Genomic DNA, 18,209 nt, shown 5'->3' on the forward strand with positions numbered 1-18,209 from the left:
CTGTCTTATCTGTTCCTCTGACTGTTAAACAACCCGTGCTTACACTAAAATGCATATTAACTCTCTATTTGTTTATGCTTATGACAAGGCTTAATGGCCTTTTATGAATGAGAAGACTCTTGAATTTAAGACTTTGTCAGAAAAGCAAAGGTAGTGTTATGATTCACTAATTTATTCTAAATTTTGGATGATAAATTATTGTCATGTGCTGAATTCTAGGTCTAACTTTAGGTATTTTTTGCTGAATAACATAACATTCAAAATGCTTTGATGCTTATTTTTCCTACAGGATGTTACCTAGCTCATTCCTTCAAGATGAATCCTTTAAACAAAGTATACAGGCACCCCCAAATTAACTTTTATTCCAACAACTTACTTCTTCATTATTGGAAGGGTGTTAAACATATACTACCTGCATTATTGACCGATCTTGCACTCAGGTTGACAGGTCAGAAACCGTGGTAAGAAGAATAGAAATAAATACACTATATATTGGTAAGGTGGTGGAAGCTTGCTGGAGAGACAAAAAGTCGCTAGCATGAGCTTTACTTTTAGAATTACTAACCTGATTAATCACAATCAGGATGCTAGGACATTTCTTAGAAATTGGGGATATTTGAGGGGGCTAAGTATGGATCTCAGCTTATTGATCCTCCAAAATACTAATTAGAAATGTCCAACATCAAGGTTGTCATTGTTATTATAAGCTGAAATTGAGCCCTTATCAACTTCCCCTTAAAAATATAGGGGTAGTTTTATAGGGGATTATGGGTAAAATGTTTTGTTTTAAGTAGACTCTGCAGTTTTATATGAAAAACATAGGATGCTTCTAGAAAATTAATTGCTTGAATTATCTCAGTTGCCCATTCAGCTTATAATATGTTATAGTTTTTGACTAATTTCTAAGTTGAAAATATAGTATTTTTTTAAAAAGTTAACAAATCAAAAACTTTCTACTTTCTTACAGTTGATATAGCCTTTTTGCTTTCTTTTATTTTTTTATTAAAACCCCACAAACTTACATAAAGCCCTCCTGTTTTTACCACAATTATAATGAAATGTCTCATAAAATAGTTTTTAACTACATTGACATTACAGTGGGCTCTTTAATTGGGGAGTTCAGGATTTGAATATTCATGTATAAAGAAGATGCTGGTTCTGGAACTTCCATCAACTGCTCAAAAAATAAAAGTCAGATATCTACCATTTATAGTGTATCAAGGACCTGAGTTACTTGGAGGGATTTTCTGTTGATTCAGTTGTACATTATGTTTCTTAACTCTATATGTGTAGTATTGAATGTGAGGGTTGTTGAAGAACTTTAGTAAAGAAATGCTTAATGGAAAAAAGATCACCAATATATGCAGGTTATTTTCAGGTTTTCTAGAATGATCTGAAAAGTACAATATTTGTCCCTAGCAACATTCTTTGTGGCTAAAAAACAGCTGTAAATTTATGAGTGATGGCAGTGCATGTTTTCTTGATATTAGTAAAGTTGTAACTTAGAACCAAAAAGTCAAAACTAGATCAAAAAAGGAAAACAGGTTAAATATAAATATATCACAATGCCTTACAGAAAAAAAGGGGGGGATGCTTAGTAAACTTAAAAAATGAGTGAGTAACCAAACTTGATTAAATAATTTATGTTAGATGTTGCCTCATAACAAATCATCTCAAATTGAGTGGCTTAAAACAGCAGCAGTGATTTTATTAGTTCTTTTAATGTATTTCCTCTCAACTTGTGATGGTAACTAAGTAGACTTCTTAACCTAATTCCTGCCCAGAAAAGGCTGGAGTCCCCAGGGCGCAGGGATCAGCTTCTTTAAAGGGCTGTATGGTTTCTGTTGCAACTACTTAACTCTGCTCTTAATTGTAGACTTCACCTTGCAATTACTCAGCTTGACATCCATAGACAGTATGTGATTGAATAAGCATGACTGTGTTCCAGTAAAACTTTATTTACACCAGCAGGTGGATTGGCTCTAAGGCTCTGGTTAATCCTTGATCCAGAGGCCTCTTTCCATTTTGTACTGTCCTGTCCCTTTAAGTGTAAGCTGAAATGATTCATTTTAGGAGGCCAGTGCCTTATCCATTAGGCCAGTAAGACTTCTTGATATGATTCCTTTTAAAACTCTAGGTTTCCCAGGTATTCATTTTAAAACAGTTTCCATTAGACCAAAGCCATACCCATAGATCTCTTTGAGACATGTCCTTCTTTGTCTTGGGTTCTTTATGAGATTACTTATGGGATAACACCCTTAGATCTTAGATTCTTGTCTCTTAGATCCTTAGACTAGACTCTTAGATCCTGCCTTTTAAATAGTTGGCTTCTTTTTTTTTTTATTTGTTTTTTAAGATTTTGTTTATTTATTTTAAGAGAGAGGGGAAAGGAGGGAGAAAGAGAGAAACATCAGTGTGTGGTTGCCTCTCACGTGGCCCCCACTGGGGGCCTGACCTTCAACCCAGGCATGTGCCCTGACTGGGAATTCAACTGGAGACCCTTTGGTTTGCAGCCTGTGCTCAATCCACTGAGCTACACCAGCCAGAGCAACAGTAGGGTTTCTGTGAGACATTTCTTTAGGATCTGGAGTAAGCCTTTTGTTTGAAAGGTTCTATGAGGTTTTTTTTGAAAGAATTCAGAGTCTGGAGACTTTGGCTAGAAATAAATGATAAAGACTTATTCAGGGGTTTTAGGGTTTACAAACTGGAAACAACTAGGCAATACTGAAAATATTCTGAAGAAGAAAGGAAAGTTAAGAGATTTTATAGTAAAAAGTACATTGTTGAGAAGAATCGGTCCTGCAGTCCTGGGATTGGACCAGGACAGTTATTTGTCAGACATTGGTTGGTCTGGAATCTGGAGGATGAGTGTGAGGAGGTCTGGTTATATCCAGTCATATGGATAATGGATGTCAGGTGGATGTCCTGTGCTCTGGATGTATGTGAGTCCTTTACGGGGTTATCAGAGGGTTGTCTGGAGGTCTGGTATATATCCATGTAGTTACACACAATAAATTTATGTATATCCAGGCATTGACACAGGACTGAAAAGTTCAAAGTTGAAGTTACCAGACTAGTTAAAACAGGAATAGTATTGTTTCTTCATGGCTCAGCATAGTTGATTTTAGTAATTTAGCAGCTTGACTATAGTGATTCCACTTTATTTCTTCTATCTGTTTTCCTCAGGTACTACCTTAGATCTTTTTGAGGTCTTGACCAAAATCTTACATCTGTGTTATGGATTAGACCTATGCACAGAAGACACTTTCTAAAAGAATTCCCGGCTGATGTTTTACATTGTCTCTAAATTCCACTTAGACAAATAGTTCAACTTTTAAAGATCATCTTCATCCTCTTTGAGGAAATCTTTTAGGCTAGATCATCAAGTTAGTGCAGTTTCTGTTTTTCATGTTACCACAAGTGACAGTTTTGTTCTTCTGACTCCCTACAATATTTTTGTCAATTTTCTTTCTTTTTTCCATGGGAAATCACTTCTTTTTTTTTTTATTTCATTTTAATCATTGTTCATGTACAGTTTTCTCCCTTTTACTCCCATTCCAGCCCACCCACCCATCCCTCCCCACTTCCCTCCCATGTCAATTTTCTTTAAGGCCGTACCAACAGGTTCATTAAAGCCCTTTAAGAATACCACTAAAATTCTTTTCTTGGTCCTTCTGGGTTTCACCAGTAGTCTCCTCAAGAACCTTTTAGATTCTGTCTACCACCTGATCCTAAAGCCAACACTACATGTTTTAGATTTTTATTATAGCATCCCCACACTCCCAGTACTAAGATCTGTTCCTTTTATCTGTGTTGCATGGCAAATCACCTCAAACTTAATATCTTAAAACAACTATCATTTTCTTTATCTCTTATGATTTCTGTGGGTCAGGAATTCTAGAAGGATTTGGTTGTGTGGTTCTGTCCCAGAGTCTTTCAAGTGTTTGTAGTCAGATAGGAACTGGAGAAAGTACACTGGAGGGAGGGGAAAAGGAGAAGAAGGGAGCAGCTGGGGTGGCCCAGTATCTTTTTCTCTTCATGTCACCTCAGAGCCTCTCCATGTGCTCTCTCCACATGGCCTAGTTTGGGCTTCCTCACAATGTTACACCCTCTAGGGAAGTTGGACAGCATACATGGCTACTGAAGGCTTCAAGGGTGAGTGTTACAGCAAGCAAGGCAGAAAGCTCTTTCACTTTTTCTTACCTACCCTTGAAAATCACAGTGTCATTTCTACCTCATTCTATTGGGTATAAGTTACTTTCACTTTTCGATGGGAAAGATAGTCAAGGTGATGTTATGGGTGAGCATGTAGAATGGGAGATAATATTGTAGCCACCTTTGAAATTAAAATATACTCCAAATAGGAAACATCAAATAAAGAATCTTATCTGAGGTTTGTTCTGTGTGAGGTTTTCAAATCAAGAATTATCTTTGACCTCTGGGAGTTTATAGTCTAAAAGCAAAAAGAGATATAAAGGTTTTTTATTTAGTCAACTTTATAAATGTTAAATACAAAGTTGTACAATTTATATTACTTAATTTGTTCCGATATTTACTGAGCAAGGTACTGGGCTTTATACCTTATATTGGGGTCTTAGTATAATGCCTACTTCTACATTAAACTAATGTCAATCATTCATGGTGTCCATTTCACTCATTTACTTTATTCTGTCAGCTAGAAAAAAATCTGACTTGCTTATATATTGATATAATTGTAAATTTGTAAGTACGACTCGTATGCATCATACAGATTCCTGGGTAATACTCTTTAGGGACTAGGATGCATGATAGTACATGTAGAAGTAGTATAAATTACTCCAGTTCTTAAAATATAGTAGATATTTCATCACTGTTAAAAATGACATTAAAAAATCATTCCATGGTTTTGTTTTTTCAGTTATTTAGCTTAACTTTTTTCTAGTTTAAATTCTTTGGCCCTAATATTTGTGTGGTTCTCAACAGGGGACAATTTTGGCCCCCTTAGTCAGGGGACATTTGACAATATTTGGAGTATTTTTAGTTACCACAACAACTTGGGGAAATGCTACTGGCATTGAGTTAGTAGAGACCAACAGTGATGTCAAGTATCTTAGAATGAGCAGGACAGCCCTCACCACAAAGAATTATCTGGCACAAAATGTCTCTGGTGATGAGGTTGAGAAACCATGGGCTGGATGACCACTAAGATCTTGCCCTACTTTAAAGGATTGTGATTGATTATTTTTGTGGGTTACCAAAATAAAGAATAAGTAAATACTTAAATATACAAGTATATGGCAATATCATCCCAGGCATTTGTTCCTATGTCATGTTTAACCAAAGAATGACAGTGCAAAGTTTTGTTTCTTTTTATATTCCTTAGGTTTGGTAGTCTGTGAACTTGACACATATGTGACCTTTAAAATTTCCTTTTCCTACTCTAATTTTTTACTGTAATTATTTTTGAATGGCTGAAACAGTGATTGGTTTTAGGGTAGTTCTGTCACATGACTGAATCTGAAGACTAGGTGAGAATTGTCAGTGAAAAAGGAGTTAAAAAGAAAAACTTTTAAATAAGATGTATGTTGGAAAGCCATGCTAGCCAAATATGTGTATATGTGTGATTAATTTCTACTATACTGGCTGTGACATTTGATATTGATTTAATCACAAATTTCTTACATGTTTTTGTCATTGTTTTAGAAAAAATTGTTTAATCTCTTTTCTAAAAGTAGCATGTCTAATTTCTTTCCACCAAGGCTTTCTGTCCATATGAACTGTTTTTGTTCAAATAAAGCCTTTTGAGACCCAATAATTCTTTTCATGTTTAATGGAGGTTTTGTTTTGTACTTGCTTTCTTATATAAACTACAGGGGTTTTTTTTTACATAGTCTATGTTACCTCATTTTTCTCAATATTCTGAATTCAGGGTATCTTTCTAAATGTACTGAATATGTCAAAAGAATTGCTTAACTAACTATGTTACTAATTTGACTCCCCCCTCCCCCATTTCTAATATTCTGATTTTTCTCTGTTTCTAAAGTTCTTGATTTCAGGACTCTCTAAATTGCATATAATGCTAGTCCATAATGGGGGACTATAAATTGAGGGTTTTGCGGGGAGTATTTCTTCACAAATTACTTTTCTGTTTATCAGAGGTGAGGAGTTTCTGGTGTGTGCTTCATTATCAAAAAATTCCTCCCCTTTAGCTACTTATCATAGGTAATGATTACATGGATATTACTGCTCAGGTTAGTGTTATGATATCAATGGCTTACAGTGAGCAGCAATATATAAAATGACAAATTGAAAGATTAAGGCCCTTCACCCTTTCAAAAAGAAACAAAATAGTATCAGGTGCCCTTATTTCTATTATTCATCTATAAGGATGAATATTGGGGATTTGGGAAAATGAGTAAATATTTCAGAAAGTTTTCAGCATGAGTCATTGATTTCATGACACAACCAGAGTATCAAGAGTCATCTTTGTCAGTGTGAAAGGAAAGTTACTTAATATGTATACAGATAGAAAGAATGAATATTTCTGTATAATGTAATACAATGTTACAAATTCACAGAAAATTTTAGTACAATGTGGTTTAAGAAAATTGATCTTAAAGCATTGTATTTTCTTTCAAAATTAATTCCATATATCAAAAGACCTGTATTAAGGTGGTATTAAATTCATTTACCATTGCTTAAAAATATTTTCAGATTTTGTGTTTATGAAATATTTTTCCAAATACAGAAATATTCTCATTACCTGTCAGTTTGGTACATTTGTTGAATGATGTATTATGATTTTACTGTTAATGTTCCAGTTTAGAAACTGATGTCACAGGTGGTGATGACATTTTTTTCTAATCTATACAAAATATGAATCTCATTTTCTTATAATACAGGATGATGAAAACAATAACTCGTCTTCACAAAGCTATGGTGTTTCTTGAATATTTCACAAGTAATTCTTGGGTTTGGAATACTGACAATGTTATTATGTTAATGAATCAACTAAATCCTGAAGATAAAAAGGCAAGTATTTTCTGGTTTATATTAGTAAATAAGTAGCTTACTAATTAGACAGTCATCTGCAAGCTGAGAAGTAATTGCATATTTTTCACAACCATTATGCAACAAGAAAGTCATTGATCTTTTTATAGTCTTTCATTAAGAACTTCATTCATAATTGTTGGTGATGAAATAAAATTCCTTTACCTTAGAATTTATAATGTGCAAGTATTTGGCTGTGGCAGAGCTGTTTTTAAAGTATGATTGAAATGTCCATTTTTTTCTTATTTATTTTAATGTCAGGTTGAAAGAGAATGTTAGCTTCTTTAGCATTTCCCCCCAAATACTTTGTTTTGAGTTTTGAGAAAAACCTCTTCTCAGAAATTATTTTTTGTGTACACTTTCACTTTTTATCATTCCACAGTTCTGTTAATTTGAAACTTTAACTTTTTGTGTGTTCTTTTTGAGTTTACCTTAGATATTTTAATGTGCATACCTAACAAAATCTAAATTAAGCAATTTCTGTAGCGTCTTCCTCAGTGATATTCAGGACCTTAAAATGTTTTAGCTGTGATTACAACCTCCATTAGGTTATATGGTTATACATTAGTTATCTATTGAATGATTATTTTTGTTCAGTTTTATTTAGACTTAACTACATGGTTACCAATGTATTTGCTGTCAGATCTTCTCTTTCGGATCATTTTCTTTCTGCCTTGAGAATATTCCCAGAGTAGCCCTGGCTGGTGTAGCTCAGTGGATTGCGCACAGGCCTGCAAACCAAAGGGTGGCTGGTTCAATTCCTAGTCAGGACACGTGCCTGGGTTGTGGGCCAGGTCCCCAGTGGGGGGCACCTGAGAGGCAACCACACATTGATGTTTTTCTCCCTTTCTCCTTCCCTTCCCCTCTCTGAAAAATAAAAAAAAATAAAATCTTAAAATATATATGTATATACCCAGAGTAACAGAATATGATTTAGCAGGGTGTCTGTTAATAGTGAACTCTAGGTTTTTGATTGTATGACGTGTTTTTACCCTTGTTTTTGTAACATGATTTAAGCATTAAAGGTAATTTTCTTTTCATATTCTGTCTTATGTTATTGCTGTTGAAAAGTCAGTCTAAATTGCTGCTGCCTTTCAGATGATCTGTCAATCCTAGCTCTTTTTCAAGAGATTTTCTCTGTGCTTAATGTTCTGCAGTTTTACTATGAATGTGGGTGTAATTTTTAAAAATTTATCTTGATTTGAAACCATAAAGGACACATGGACAAAGCCAAGGGGGGAGTGAAATGGGGAGGGAGGTGGGGATGGCTGGGGTAGGGGGGAAGTACAGACAACTGTACTTGAACAACAATAACATAAAGGAAAAAGAAAAGACTGTTAAAAATTTTTATCTTGTTTTGGTTGGTCTTCCTAGATCTGAAGTTTGGTGTGTTTTAGCAATTCAGGAAAATACTTAACCATTGTTTCTTATCTTGTGAAATTTTAGTGTATATTAGATCATTGCTCTGGGTCTTATACCTTTAATTTTATATTTTGTATCTTTTTGTTTCTGGCCCGAAATCTAGATTATTTATTAAAGTTCTGTGGCAGTCTGTCAGCTGTGTCTAAACCACCCAGTTGAATGTTATTTTTATTTTTAGAAGTTCAACTTATATTTTAAATCTTACAGACATTTCTTAAATAATCTTTAGAATTTTTTTCTGGAAACATCTTAAACATTGTTCTAAATTGGATTTCAGATCATTCAAACTTCTACAGGCAGGGCAGTCTCTGATCTTTTATCTGTTTAAGCCTGGTCTTACTCATGACACCTTGTTTCTTTGTTTTTTATTGGTGTTTGTAAATTCATATTCCTTAAAGATTTTTATGGGAATTTTTTGAGGCCTACATTGAAATTGCAGTTTTCCAATAAGGATTTACCTATGCTCCCACCAATAGCCTAGTGACTGTTAGCAGTAACAAGCTAGGTAGTATTAACAAGCCAAGACGATTTTAAAATATCTATTAGATTTTTAGCATAACTCAGGTAAATACAGGCCTTAAATAGACTCTAGGGCTGGCTCATGATTACAGTGTCTCAAAGGAGATTTTTAAAAAAATCTTTTCAATACCAGCTTCCTTTCTCTTCCCACTTAAAACTTTTAAAAAATAATATGTTTTATTTAACCCATTATATCCATAACAATGTATAATTTGAGCAGAAATGTAAAAGTTACTTAAAATTTTAAAAATTATTTAAAGGATATTTGAGTTTGTAGTTTTCACACTGAACCTTCAAAAGTCAGTGTGCATTTTACACTTCACAGCAATGTCAGTTCCGGGGCTAGCCACATTTCAAGTGTCCACGAGGTGGTGTGGCTTCTTGTGGATAATGTATTGGATAGTGCAGATAACCATTCTGCTGGTTCTGCATAGCAGAAGTTCTCAAGTGAGCTGTTCCTCTACCCATTTCTGTGTTGAAAGATTTATGGCTTCTGCTGATTCCATACTTTCCTCCACCACCCCTTTGCCCTCCCATCCTGCATTTTACTGTACAATGTATACTGCTCAATGGGTGATTAGAAAATTAATAACCTGAAGAAAATTAATACCTAGAAAAAATAGACATTAACTGCAGAAAAGAATCCCCTCATAACTCCTGCAATCATTACCTCGTCTCTCCTAATTTGTCTTGAATTCTAATACTGTTTTATCCATTTTTGACTTTACACAAATGGTATACAGTATTTTTTAAAATTCTTTTGTTGATAGACATTTGAGTTATTTTCAGTTTTTGGTTATTGCAGGTAATTCTGTGAACTATATGCACACATTTGTGTAGGATATATATCTAAGAATAGAATAGATGAATCAAAGGGTATTTGTATGTTCAATTTAGTAGATAACACCAGTTTTCAAAAGTGGTTGTGTTAATTTACCTTCCAAGTGGCAGTGTACGAGACTTCTTGTTAATCTGCATCCTCCCCAACATTTGGCATTTTAATTTTTAATTTTAGCCACTTTAGTGGTGTGTCATGGTATCTCAGTGCATTTCATATTACATGAAAATGTTGTATAGAAATAACCAAAATGTCAATAATCCTATTGAAAAAGGGGTAGAGAAATGAACAGTCTACAGAAAAATAATTCATAAATGATTCTTAACCATGTGAAAATATATCAATATCACTCATGAAAAGGGAAATACAAATTAAGACTAGAGTGAGATATTTATTGTTTAGCAGATTTGCAAAAAATGCAGACTGTCAGCATACTCTGGTGGGGCCTTGGGCAAATGGGCATTTTCATACAATGCTGTTAGAAATGTGTATCTTTCCCCATTTTTTTACTTACAACTTTTCTGTATTCTTATCTTTCAGTTATTCCTCTTATAAATAGCATATGGATTTTTTAAGTCTCACAATTTTTGACCCTTAATTGGAGGATTTAATCCATAATATAATTCCTGATAATTTGGGATTTAAATCTGACTCAGTTCTTTCTATTGATCCCTCCTGTTTAAAGTTCTTTTTTTGCTTTCTTTGGTTAGTTTTACAGTTTCATATTTTCCCATCTGTATTAGTTACATAGAAATATATTCCTTTTCTGTTTTAGTAGGTTACTCTAGAGATTATACCAGCTTTCCTTAACTTATCAGCATCAAGTATAATATTGATAATTCCACCTTTTCCTGGAAAATAGAAGAGCTACCAACTATCTGCTCTTGTTTTTACATATTTAATTCTGTATGTGTTATATGCCTCATAACTTATTCTCATTGCAGTCTATGCAATAAGTATTCATATAGATGAATGATTCATTTACCTGCATAATTGTCATTTTATTCTTTTTGCCTTCTCTGTCTCAGACTTTAATTTGGATTCATTTTCATTATGCCTAAAGAATGCCCTTCAGCATAATTTCTTTAGTGTGGGTGTTCCACTGATGTCAGATCGTCTCAGTTTTCATTCTTCTGGAAACATCAGTACTCTTCCAAGATACTTGTGTTGGTGTAGAATTCTGTGTCAGCTGGTTTCTTGGAGTACTGGGAAGGCATCTTACAGTCTTTGGCTTCCCAGTGCTTTTTTTGAGCAGTCCACTGTTAGTTGTTCCTTTGGAGGTAATGTATATGGTATTTTTCTGATGACTTCCAAACTTTTGTTTTCTTAAAAAATATATTATATTGATTATGCTATTACAGTTGTCCCATTTTTTTCTCCCCTTTATTCCCCTCCACCCTGCACACCCCCTTCCACCATCATTCCCCCAACTTAGTTCTTGGTCATAGATCATGCATACAAGTTCTTTGGCTTCTCCATTTCCCATACTATTTGTAACCACCCCTGTCTATTTTGTACGTACCATTTGTGCTTCTTATTCCCTCTACCTTTTCCCCCATTCTTCCCTCTCCCCCTCCTCACTGAAAACCCTCCATGTGATCTCCATTTCTGTGAATCTGTTCCTATTCTAGTTGTTTGCTTAGTTCATTTTTGTTTTTGTTTTTTTTTTTGGTTCCGTGGTTGATAGTTGTGAGTTTGTTGACATTTTACTCTTTGTATTTTTGATCTTCTTTTTTCTTAGATAAGTCCCTTTAATGTTTCATACAAGGGCTTGGTGATGATGAACTCCTTTAGCTTTACCTTATCTGGGAAGCACTTTATCTGCCCTTCCATTCTAAATGATAGCTTTGTTGGATACATGGTAAGGGGCAGAGCCTTAGATATTCTCCAGGGTGGGACAACCCTTGTCACTATGCTGTGGCGCTGTATGTAGGGGAGGGGTCCGAGAGGGAACAATACTCAGCTCTCTGTGGGCTTGCAGTCACTTCCTCAGCTACCCATGAGCAAATTGGGCCCTTCTGGTGCTGATCCCTGGGTGGGTGGGTTTGTGTACGTTCTAGGACCCTGTGGGTCTCTCCAATGAACTCTCCTCTGAGGCTGGGAGTTTCTCCTGCTGCCTCAACCCACACAGATTTTTTTGGTCAGAGGTTTTGAGGCTTTATTTCCTCATGCTGGAACCTCGGGTCACATGGTCTGTCTGGCTCCCCAGTTGTTTCTTCAGTTTTATCCACACCCAAATGTGGGACTGCCTGGTCCGTAAGCCACAGCCTTGCTTGGTCCTCTGGCTGCCACCATGTCTCAAGTCCTCCCCCCCGCCCCCCGGCTGCCTGTCTCTGCCCCTCTTACCTGTCTAGATGAATGTTTCTTCTTCAACTCTTTGGTTGTTGGACTTCCATACAGTTCGATTTTCTGGCATTTCTGGTTATTTTTTGTTTTTAAATTTACTGTTGTCCTTGTTTTGGTTGTGCGAGGAGGCACAGTATATCTACCTGTGCCTCTGTGTTGGCTGGAAGTCCTCTAAAATTTTTCTCTTTGACTTTCAACAGTTTCACTCTGATATGCTTAGCGGGGTGGGGGGGGGGTGCGCGTGTGTGCGTACGTGCATATAGTATATGTGAGTTTTGAATCTGTGCCTTGATGTCTCATTATTTTGGGAAAATTTCCAGCCAGTCTTCTCAGATATCGCTTCTGTTGCATTCTTTTTCACTCTTCTGTGGGGATCAATCATACATATGTATGTTCTCCTCATATGTTCTAAAGTCTCCATTTTAAGGTGATATTACTTTAACGAGTGATTTATGGTAGCTTTTTTGGGAGGGAGGTGTCTAGAACTTACTGTGTTTATGTAAGTGATGGTATATAGTGAGTAATTTGTTTATCCAAGTGTATGGAGGAACACTGAGTTGTGCACAGCCCTCTTATTTTGTCATGAAATAGCATTTTTTAAGGCTTTTTATTTCTAGATTTGTCTACCCTTTTCAGCAGATGGCCTGGTTACTGTTGTCTAAACTTCTAAGCCAGCTTTATAACATCCTTTCTCTTGATGTCAGTACTGTTCTCTAGGAAAATTAATCAATCTATCAGGTATGCAGGATGTTCAAGAAGAGAGGAGATACTGCAGACACAAACTGGAAATCAGTGCATTAATACATGTATAAAGTAGTCAGGAACACATAGATCTATTTGGATAATGGGATTTTGTCTTTTGTATTTGTTTTTTTCTTGGATGGTGCCGGCTTCTTTTTCCTCACACTTCATGTGCTCTTTAAATGCTAACATGAGTTTTCAGATTATCTTCTCAGATGTTTTTGTGTTTAATGGAAGGTATGGAATAGGAATAACTTTTTTGTAAATAGCAGTAAGATTTTAAAAGTTAATATGGTAAACATTTTGTAATTATGTCCTTTGGAATTAGCCTTTAGAAAAAAACATAAATTTTTGACTAGTGTTAAAAATTTAAGCAAGTAACCAATAATTTTTTTGTTTATGTAGACCTTTAATATTGATGTACGGCAGTTACATTGGGCAGAGTACATAGAGAACTACTGCATGGGAACTAAGAAATATGTTTTGAATGAAGAAATGTCTGGCCTCCCTGCAGCTAGAAAACATCTGAACAAGTAAGTTTTACATGGATTTGATTTCCTCTTTTCTTCCCTATGAAATAGTAGAGTTTTTTTGGTAAGCTGCTATAGTGAATGAAAGATACTGCTAATAATGTATTGCATTTGGTAAAAGTGCTTACCTTTGGACTAGAACTTTGGTAGTATTGATTTAGCCTAATATTATTGAAACTTGATATCCTCATCAGCTTACACTCTTCCTTAGCACAATGTGCAGGTATAATTCAGTTTTAAAAATCAGTATTATCTTCCGTTATATTGCTCCTGAAGAAGTAAAGACATTAGGAGAAAATAAAAATACATTTTAAACTGGAGGTAATTTATTTATTTAAAGGTTTTTTGCCCTATCTGATATATCATTGAAAGGAAAAGAGATTCAGTAATACATCATTTAACATGGAGTTTTTCTTTGTTTATAAAAGTTATAATTATTTCCCTTCGTATCTTATAAAAGTAACACATGTGGATTGTTTAAAAAAAAAACACAGAAAATAGAAGAGGCAAAATCATTATTAATTTATCATTCAGAAATGCTGTTAAAATTTTAATACTAATCTGTTTTATTTGTAGTTTAGTAATACAATTTTTATGACAGGTTTTAAGACTTTCACATTATTATTCTTGTGCCTGCAACTCTATGAGATTTTGTAGGGCACCTAGGTGTATAGGTGAGGAATCAAGGTTTAGGGAAGTTGTGTTTGCCTAGGTCATATTGTATTAAGTGGCAAAACAAACCAGAATAGTGACTTTTGGCATGTAATTCAAAGCTCTTTTGTCTATACCTGTTGTTCACATATTGTCCTATCTTATACCACTTATTGAAGTTAATGGACTGTATGTAACATTACTGCATATCTGAAGGTTTGCATTCTTTTCTAACACCGTTAAAAACATAAATTTGTTTTGAAACATGAGTGTGATAAAGCACATGTTACTTAGAGAATGGAAGTGTGGTCCTATATAGAGTTAGTGCCATGTTCATTCATGAATGTGTTCTTGTCCGATTGGTCTGTGATCATGTAACTATCAGCTATAATAGGAGGAGTAAGTTCACTTGTTTGACAACTTGTAAGCAGATGTTACAGAGATGTTTGTTTTGTCTGTAGGATGATGTATGTAATGAACAAACCTTTTTAGGAAGAAAAAGCTCCAAGTATGTAAGGGACATGTCTGTTTTACTTACAGTGTGCTTGCTGCTTAGCACAGTACTGGGCACACAAATGGATGTTCAGTAGTTGCTGAATGAACAAATTTGCATCTCACATATACTGTTATAAAAAAGCTCTTGTTATTCATTGTTAATAGGGGAAATACATTGTTTAATGGACTGCAGTCCAGAGTATGGGCAGTCAGGTGTGACTTTTGCTAACTTTATAACTTAAAGATTTATAGTTTTTAAATAAATTTCAAATTAATTTGGATTTGAACTTTATGTTAAAAATGGAGCATTATGTGCCATTTAACAATATTTTATTCTAGAAAATATTGCCTAATACATTTCTTGATTTGCTTTTAGGTTGAGGAACATACGTTATGGTTTCAATACTATCCTTGTGATCCTGATCTGGCGCATTTTTATTGCAAGATCACAAATGGCGAGAAACATCTGGTACTTTGTGGTTAGTCTGTGTTACAAGTTTCTGTCATACTTCCGAGCATCCAGCACTATGAGATACTGAAGAAAAGAATTTAGCATTAGAACATCTATGCATATATGGTGGTCTAAATGCACAAAATGTAAAATGTACTTAAGTCATCTCACCTTTTGTCAAGACATTAAACCATCTTAGATCAGAGTGTGGAGTAAATTATAGTACATTTTATGTAACATTTTAATGTTTATGCTCATAAAAATCTAGTGAACACACTGTGGTATGCCAGCTCAGATCTGCAATAGCCACCAAAAACCATTACTTAATATTTTGATCCCTTGGGAAAGGGGTGGGGTGAGGGTAGAAGTGGGGATATGGGAACACTGACCAGTATAACTGTGCAATTCTGGAACACATTAATTAAAATATGCCTTAACATATAGTGAACTTCTAATTTTAATAATTAGTACAATGGAAAGCATTTATTTGGACAGGAATACTAGCTAAGTTGGTAGGTATTTGATTCTTCAGTGTTTAATTTTTTTTTTCATTAGCTGAAGTTTTGTTAAATTTATAGCCAAATTATTTTCACATCATCCTGTAAGTTACTGAGTGGTCTAGACATGAAAGATATGTTATCATTTTTCTTTTTGTGATTAAAGGTCTGATGCATATCATTTTTCTATGAGCAATCAGTTGCTTTCATAATCAGAAGGCTATATATTATTCTAAAGATCCTGCTGGATCTAAATGGGTTTGTAAATCCATAACAATATATGCTATGTGTTTTTTGAAGGAAAATGAAAATGAATTAAATAAGACTATTAGCATCCAAAAATAAGAATACATTTTGCTTGTCCACGTTTTAACCAAATAGAAATCAGTCCTGTGTGAGATGTCATTCATGTTTTGAAGCTGGAAGATTTCTTGAGACTTTGGTAAATGAGGGGTTGGGAAGGGATTCACCATACTTGTACTCTCCTTCCTTTATAAATTTTATTAGTAAGACTTTCAAAAGGCTTATGCTGTCTTCCCAGTGAAAACTGAAAGTGCATTATTATGGAAGACTATATTTGCAGATAGACATAGCGTTAAGAAAATGTTCTCACATGTGTGTAAACACATACTAACTTTTGACCTGAAGAGTTGAATTCATTCAAGAAAAATAAAATGCATAAAATAATATGTATAAAATTAAATAAAGGATTTTATTTACATACCACATAAAGTAGCAAACTGTTGAATTAGTTTGAAGATAATAATTTATTTTTTTTTCTGCATGTGGTTTTAGCTTTAAAAGAGATGCATTATAGAAACAAGTAATAGCAAGAAAATTAATGTATATTTTAATGATACATTATGATTCCCTTTAAACCTTAATAGTAGTTAACTCTCCTTACTGTTTTAACATGTAGTTTAACAGATTGCTCAGTATAACATGTTTTAATTTAGCCGATCAAGTAGTTCTATATTTAAATCACCAACAGTATATCTTGAATGTGTTTAATGAGGTCAGTTCACAATACAAAAAGTTATATAGAACTTTACATCTTAATTTTTTTTGTCAATTTAAATGTAACATATAAGAAGTTTATTTTGTTATTGTGAAAAAACTAAGCATAAAGGAAATCACCTTCTTACATGCAGGTGTGTAGTCTTAAAAAGAAAAAATGCTTCCATGTTGAAGCCAGCTTTTCTGTAGTAAAATTTCTAAGCATTATTTTAAAAGAAGCATGGGTGTGTGTGTGTGTGTGTGTGCGCGTGCATACAAACACATATATAAGTTCTTTGGAATGACACTGAAATCTCTGGCCTAGGACCATACCTTGTTTAAGGTGTGAGAGACCATGACAGTGTCTAAAGATGGAATAAATGATAATGCCTTTGATTTAAAGTGTCCCATGTATAGATGCTCTTTTCATTGAGTGTTCCATCTTCCCAAATACGTTTCCATAATGTGTTGAATACATGCTCACAGTTGTATGATTTTTATACTCTGGCCAAATATACTGAGAATCAGATGAATTGTCTTTATATCTTGAAAAAATCAGGTACAACTTCGACAGGCATGTAAAATAATACATTTGGGGTGTATGTCTTTTAAACTGTGTCCTGGTTCTTATAGTCTAACTTAAATGCTATCTGGGAGGGTGCTGAGGCCACTGCATTAATTTTGTGTGTGTGTTTAACAGAATTCTGTTGTCCAGAGAAAGCTAATGAATAATTGACATGTCATTCCAAAAGTTAAAGTTCTAAAATTAGTATAAAGCACACATAGGTTGTTAATCCCCACTAACTAGACTTTAAGCTTAACTCAAATTTAAAAAGATTTTGGGAATCATTTATGATTGTCATTTGCCAGAAATGGCTTTTAGTTCAATTTGATTATAATTTCTATACATACTCAATTTTTAACAATATAGCCTATTAAGTTAAATAAATTCAATATTTCATATAACTTACTAGACAAAGCTGTGTTGTAAAACATTGTTTTTTTCCCCCATTCACTTAGAGTCTTATAATTCTGTCACATGCATTTGTCAATTGTGACTGTATTTAAATTTGACTTGGCAACATTAATATGTCCTAAAACTCAGCACAAAAAAGCATGACAATGCATTCTTTGACTTAAAAGGATGGCATAAAATAAATGCTTTTTGAATCTGTATAATAAAACTTGGAAGCAGGGAGGAAAAAATCTTATTTCTTCTCCCTCTCCCCTCTTTTTTTGTGTTTGTCTATAGGAACTGGTTCAGGGCTTTTTTTTGCTTTTTGTTTTAAATGTAAATTGATTCTATAAAAAGTAAATAGTAGCATTATTGGGTGCCTTTGTTTGTAAACCAAAAAGTAATAAATGAATCCCTATATTTTCATTATAGTACTTACTGTGTTTTAACAATAATTATCCTGGAAATTACCAGTGAGATAATGTGGTTAGGATTACAGGAAGCAGTCCTCACTTATAGTTCTTAGCTCTTTTCAGGTATACTCATTACTTCTTGTATCCTAATTTCATTTAATCCCAAATTTCTTATATAGCATTTTAGGGAAAACAGTTAGGATGAATACTTTTTGTTAAAGTATTATTTTTATGTATTTGCTGAGATGAGGAGAATGCCAGGATGTTGTTAGGCTCCAGCTACTCTCCTCCACATTGGATATCATTTTAATTTTTAGATACACTTA

The 18,209-nt window shown here is 34.2% G+C and overlaps 1 protein-coding gene across 3 annotated transcripts in view; it reads left to right on the plus strand.

The window, feature by feature from the left end:
• Positions 1-17,904, plus strand: part of FAR1 (fatty acyl-CoA reductase 1) — a 57,215-nt gene extending 39,311 nt beyond the window's left edge. For all 3 annotated transcript variants that reach the window (XM_045825307.1, XM_045825306.1, XM_045825308.1), the window contains 3 exons: positions 6,882-7,011; positions 13,301-13,428; positions 14,948-17,904. In XM_045825307.1, the coding sequence (XP_045681263.1) occupies positions 6,882-7,011; positions 13,301-13,428; positions 14,948-15,110 (421 nt within the window). In that variant the 3' untranslated portion in view covers positions 15,111-17,904. The remainder of the gene's footprint in view (positions 1-6,881; positions 7,012-13,300; positions 13,429-14,947) is intronic.
• The last annotated feature ends 305 nt before the right edge of the window (positions 17,905-18,209 follow it).

Source organism: Phyllostomus hastatus, unplaced genomic scaffold (assembly GCF_019186645.2).
Source record: "Phyllostomus hastatus isolate PE091 unplaced genomic scaffold, TTU_PhHast_1.1 phas_scaffold_585, whole genome shotgun sequence".
Lineage (NCBI taxonomy): Eukaryota > Metazoa > Chordata > Mammalia > Chiroptera > Phyllostomidae > Phyllostomus > Phyllostomus hastatus.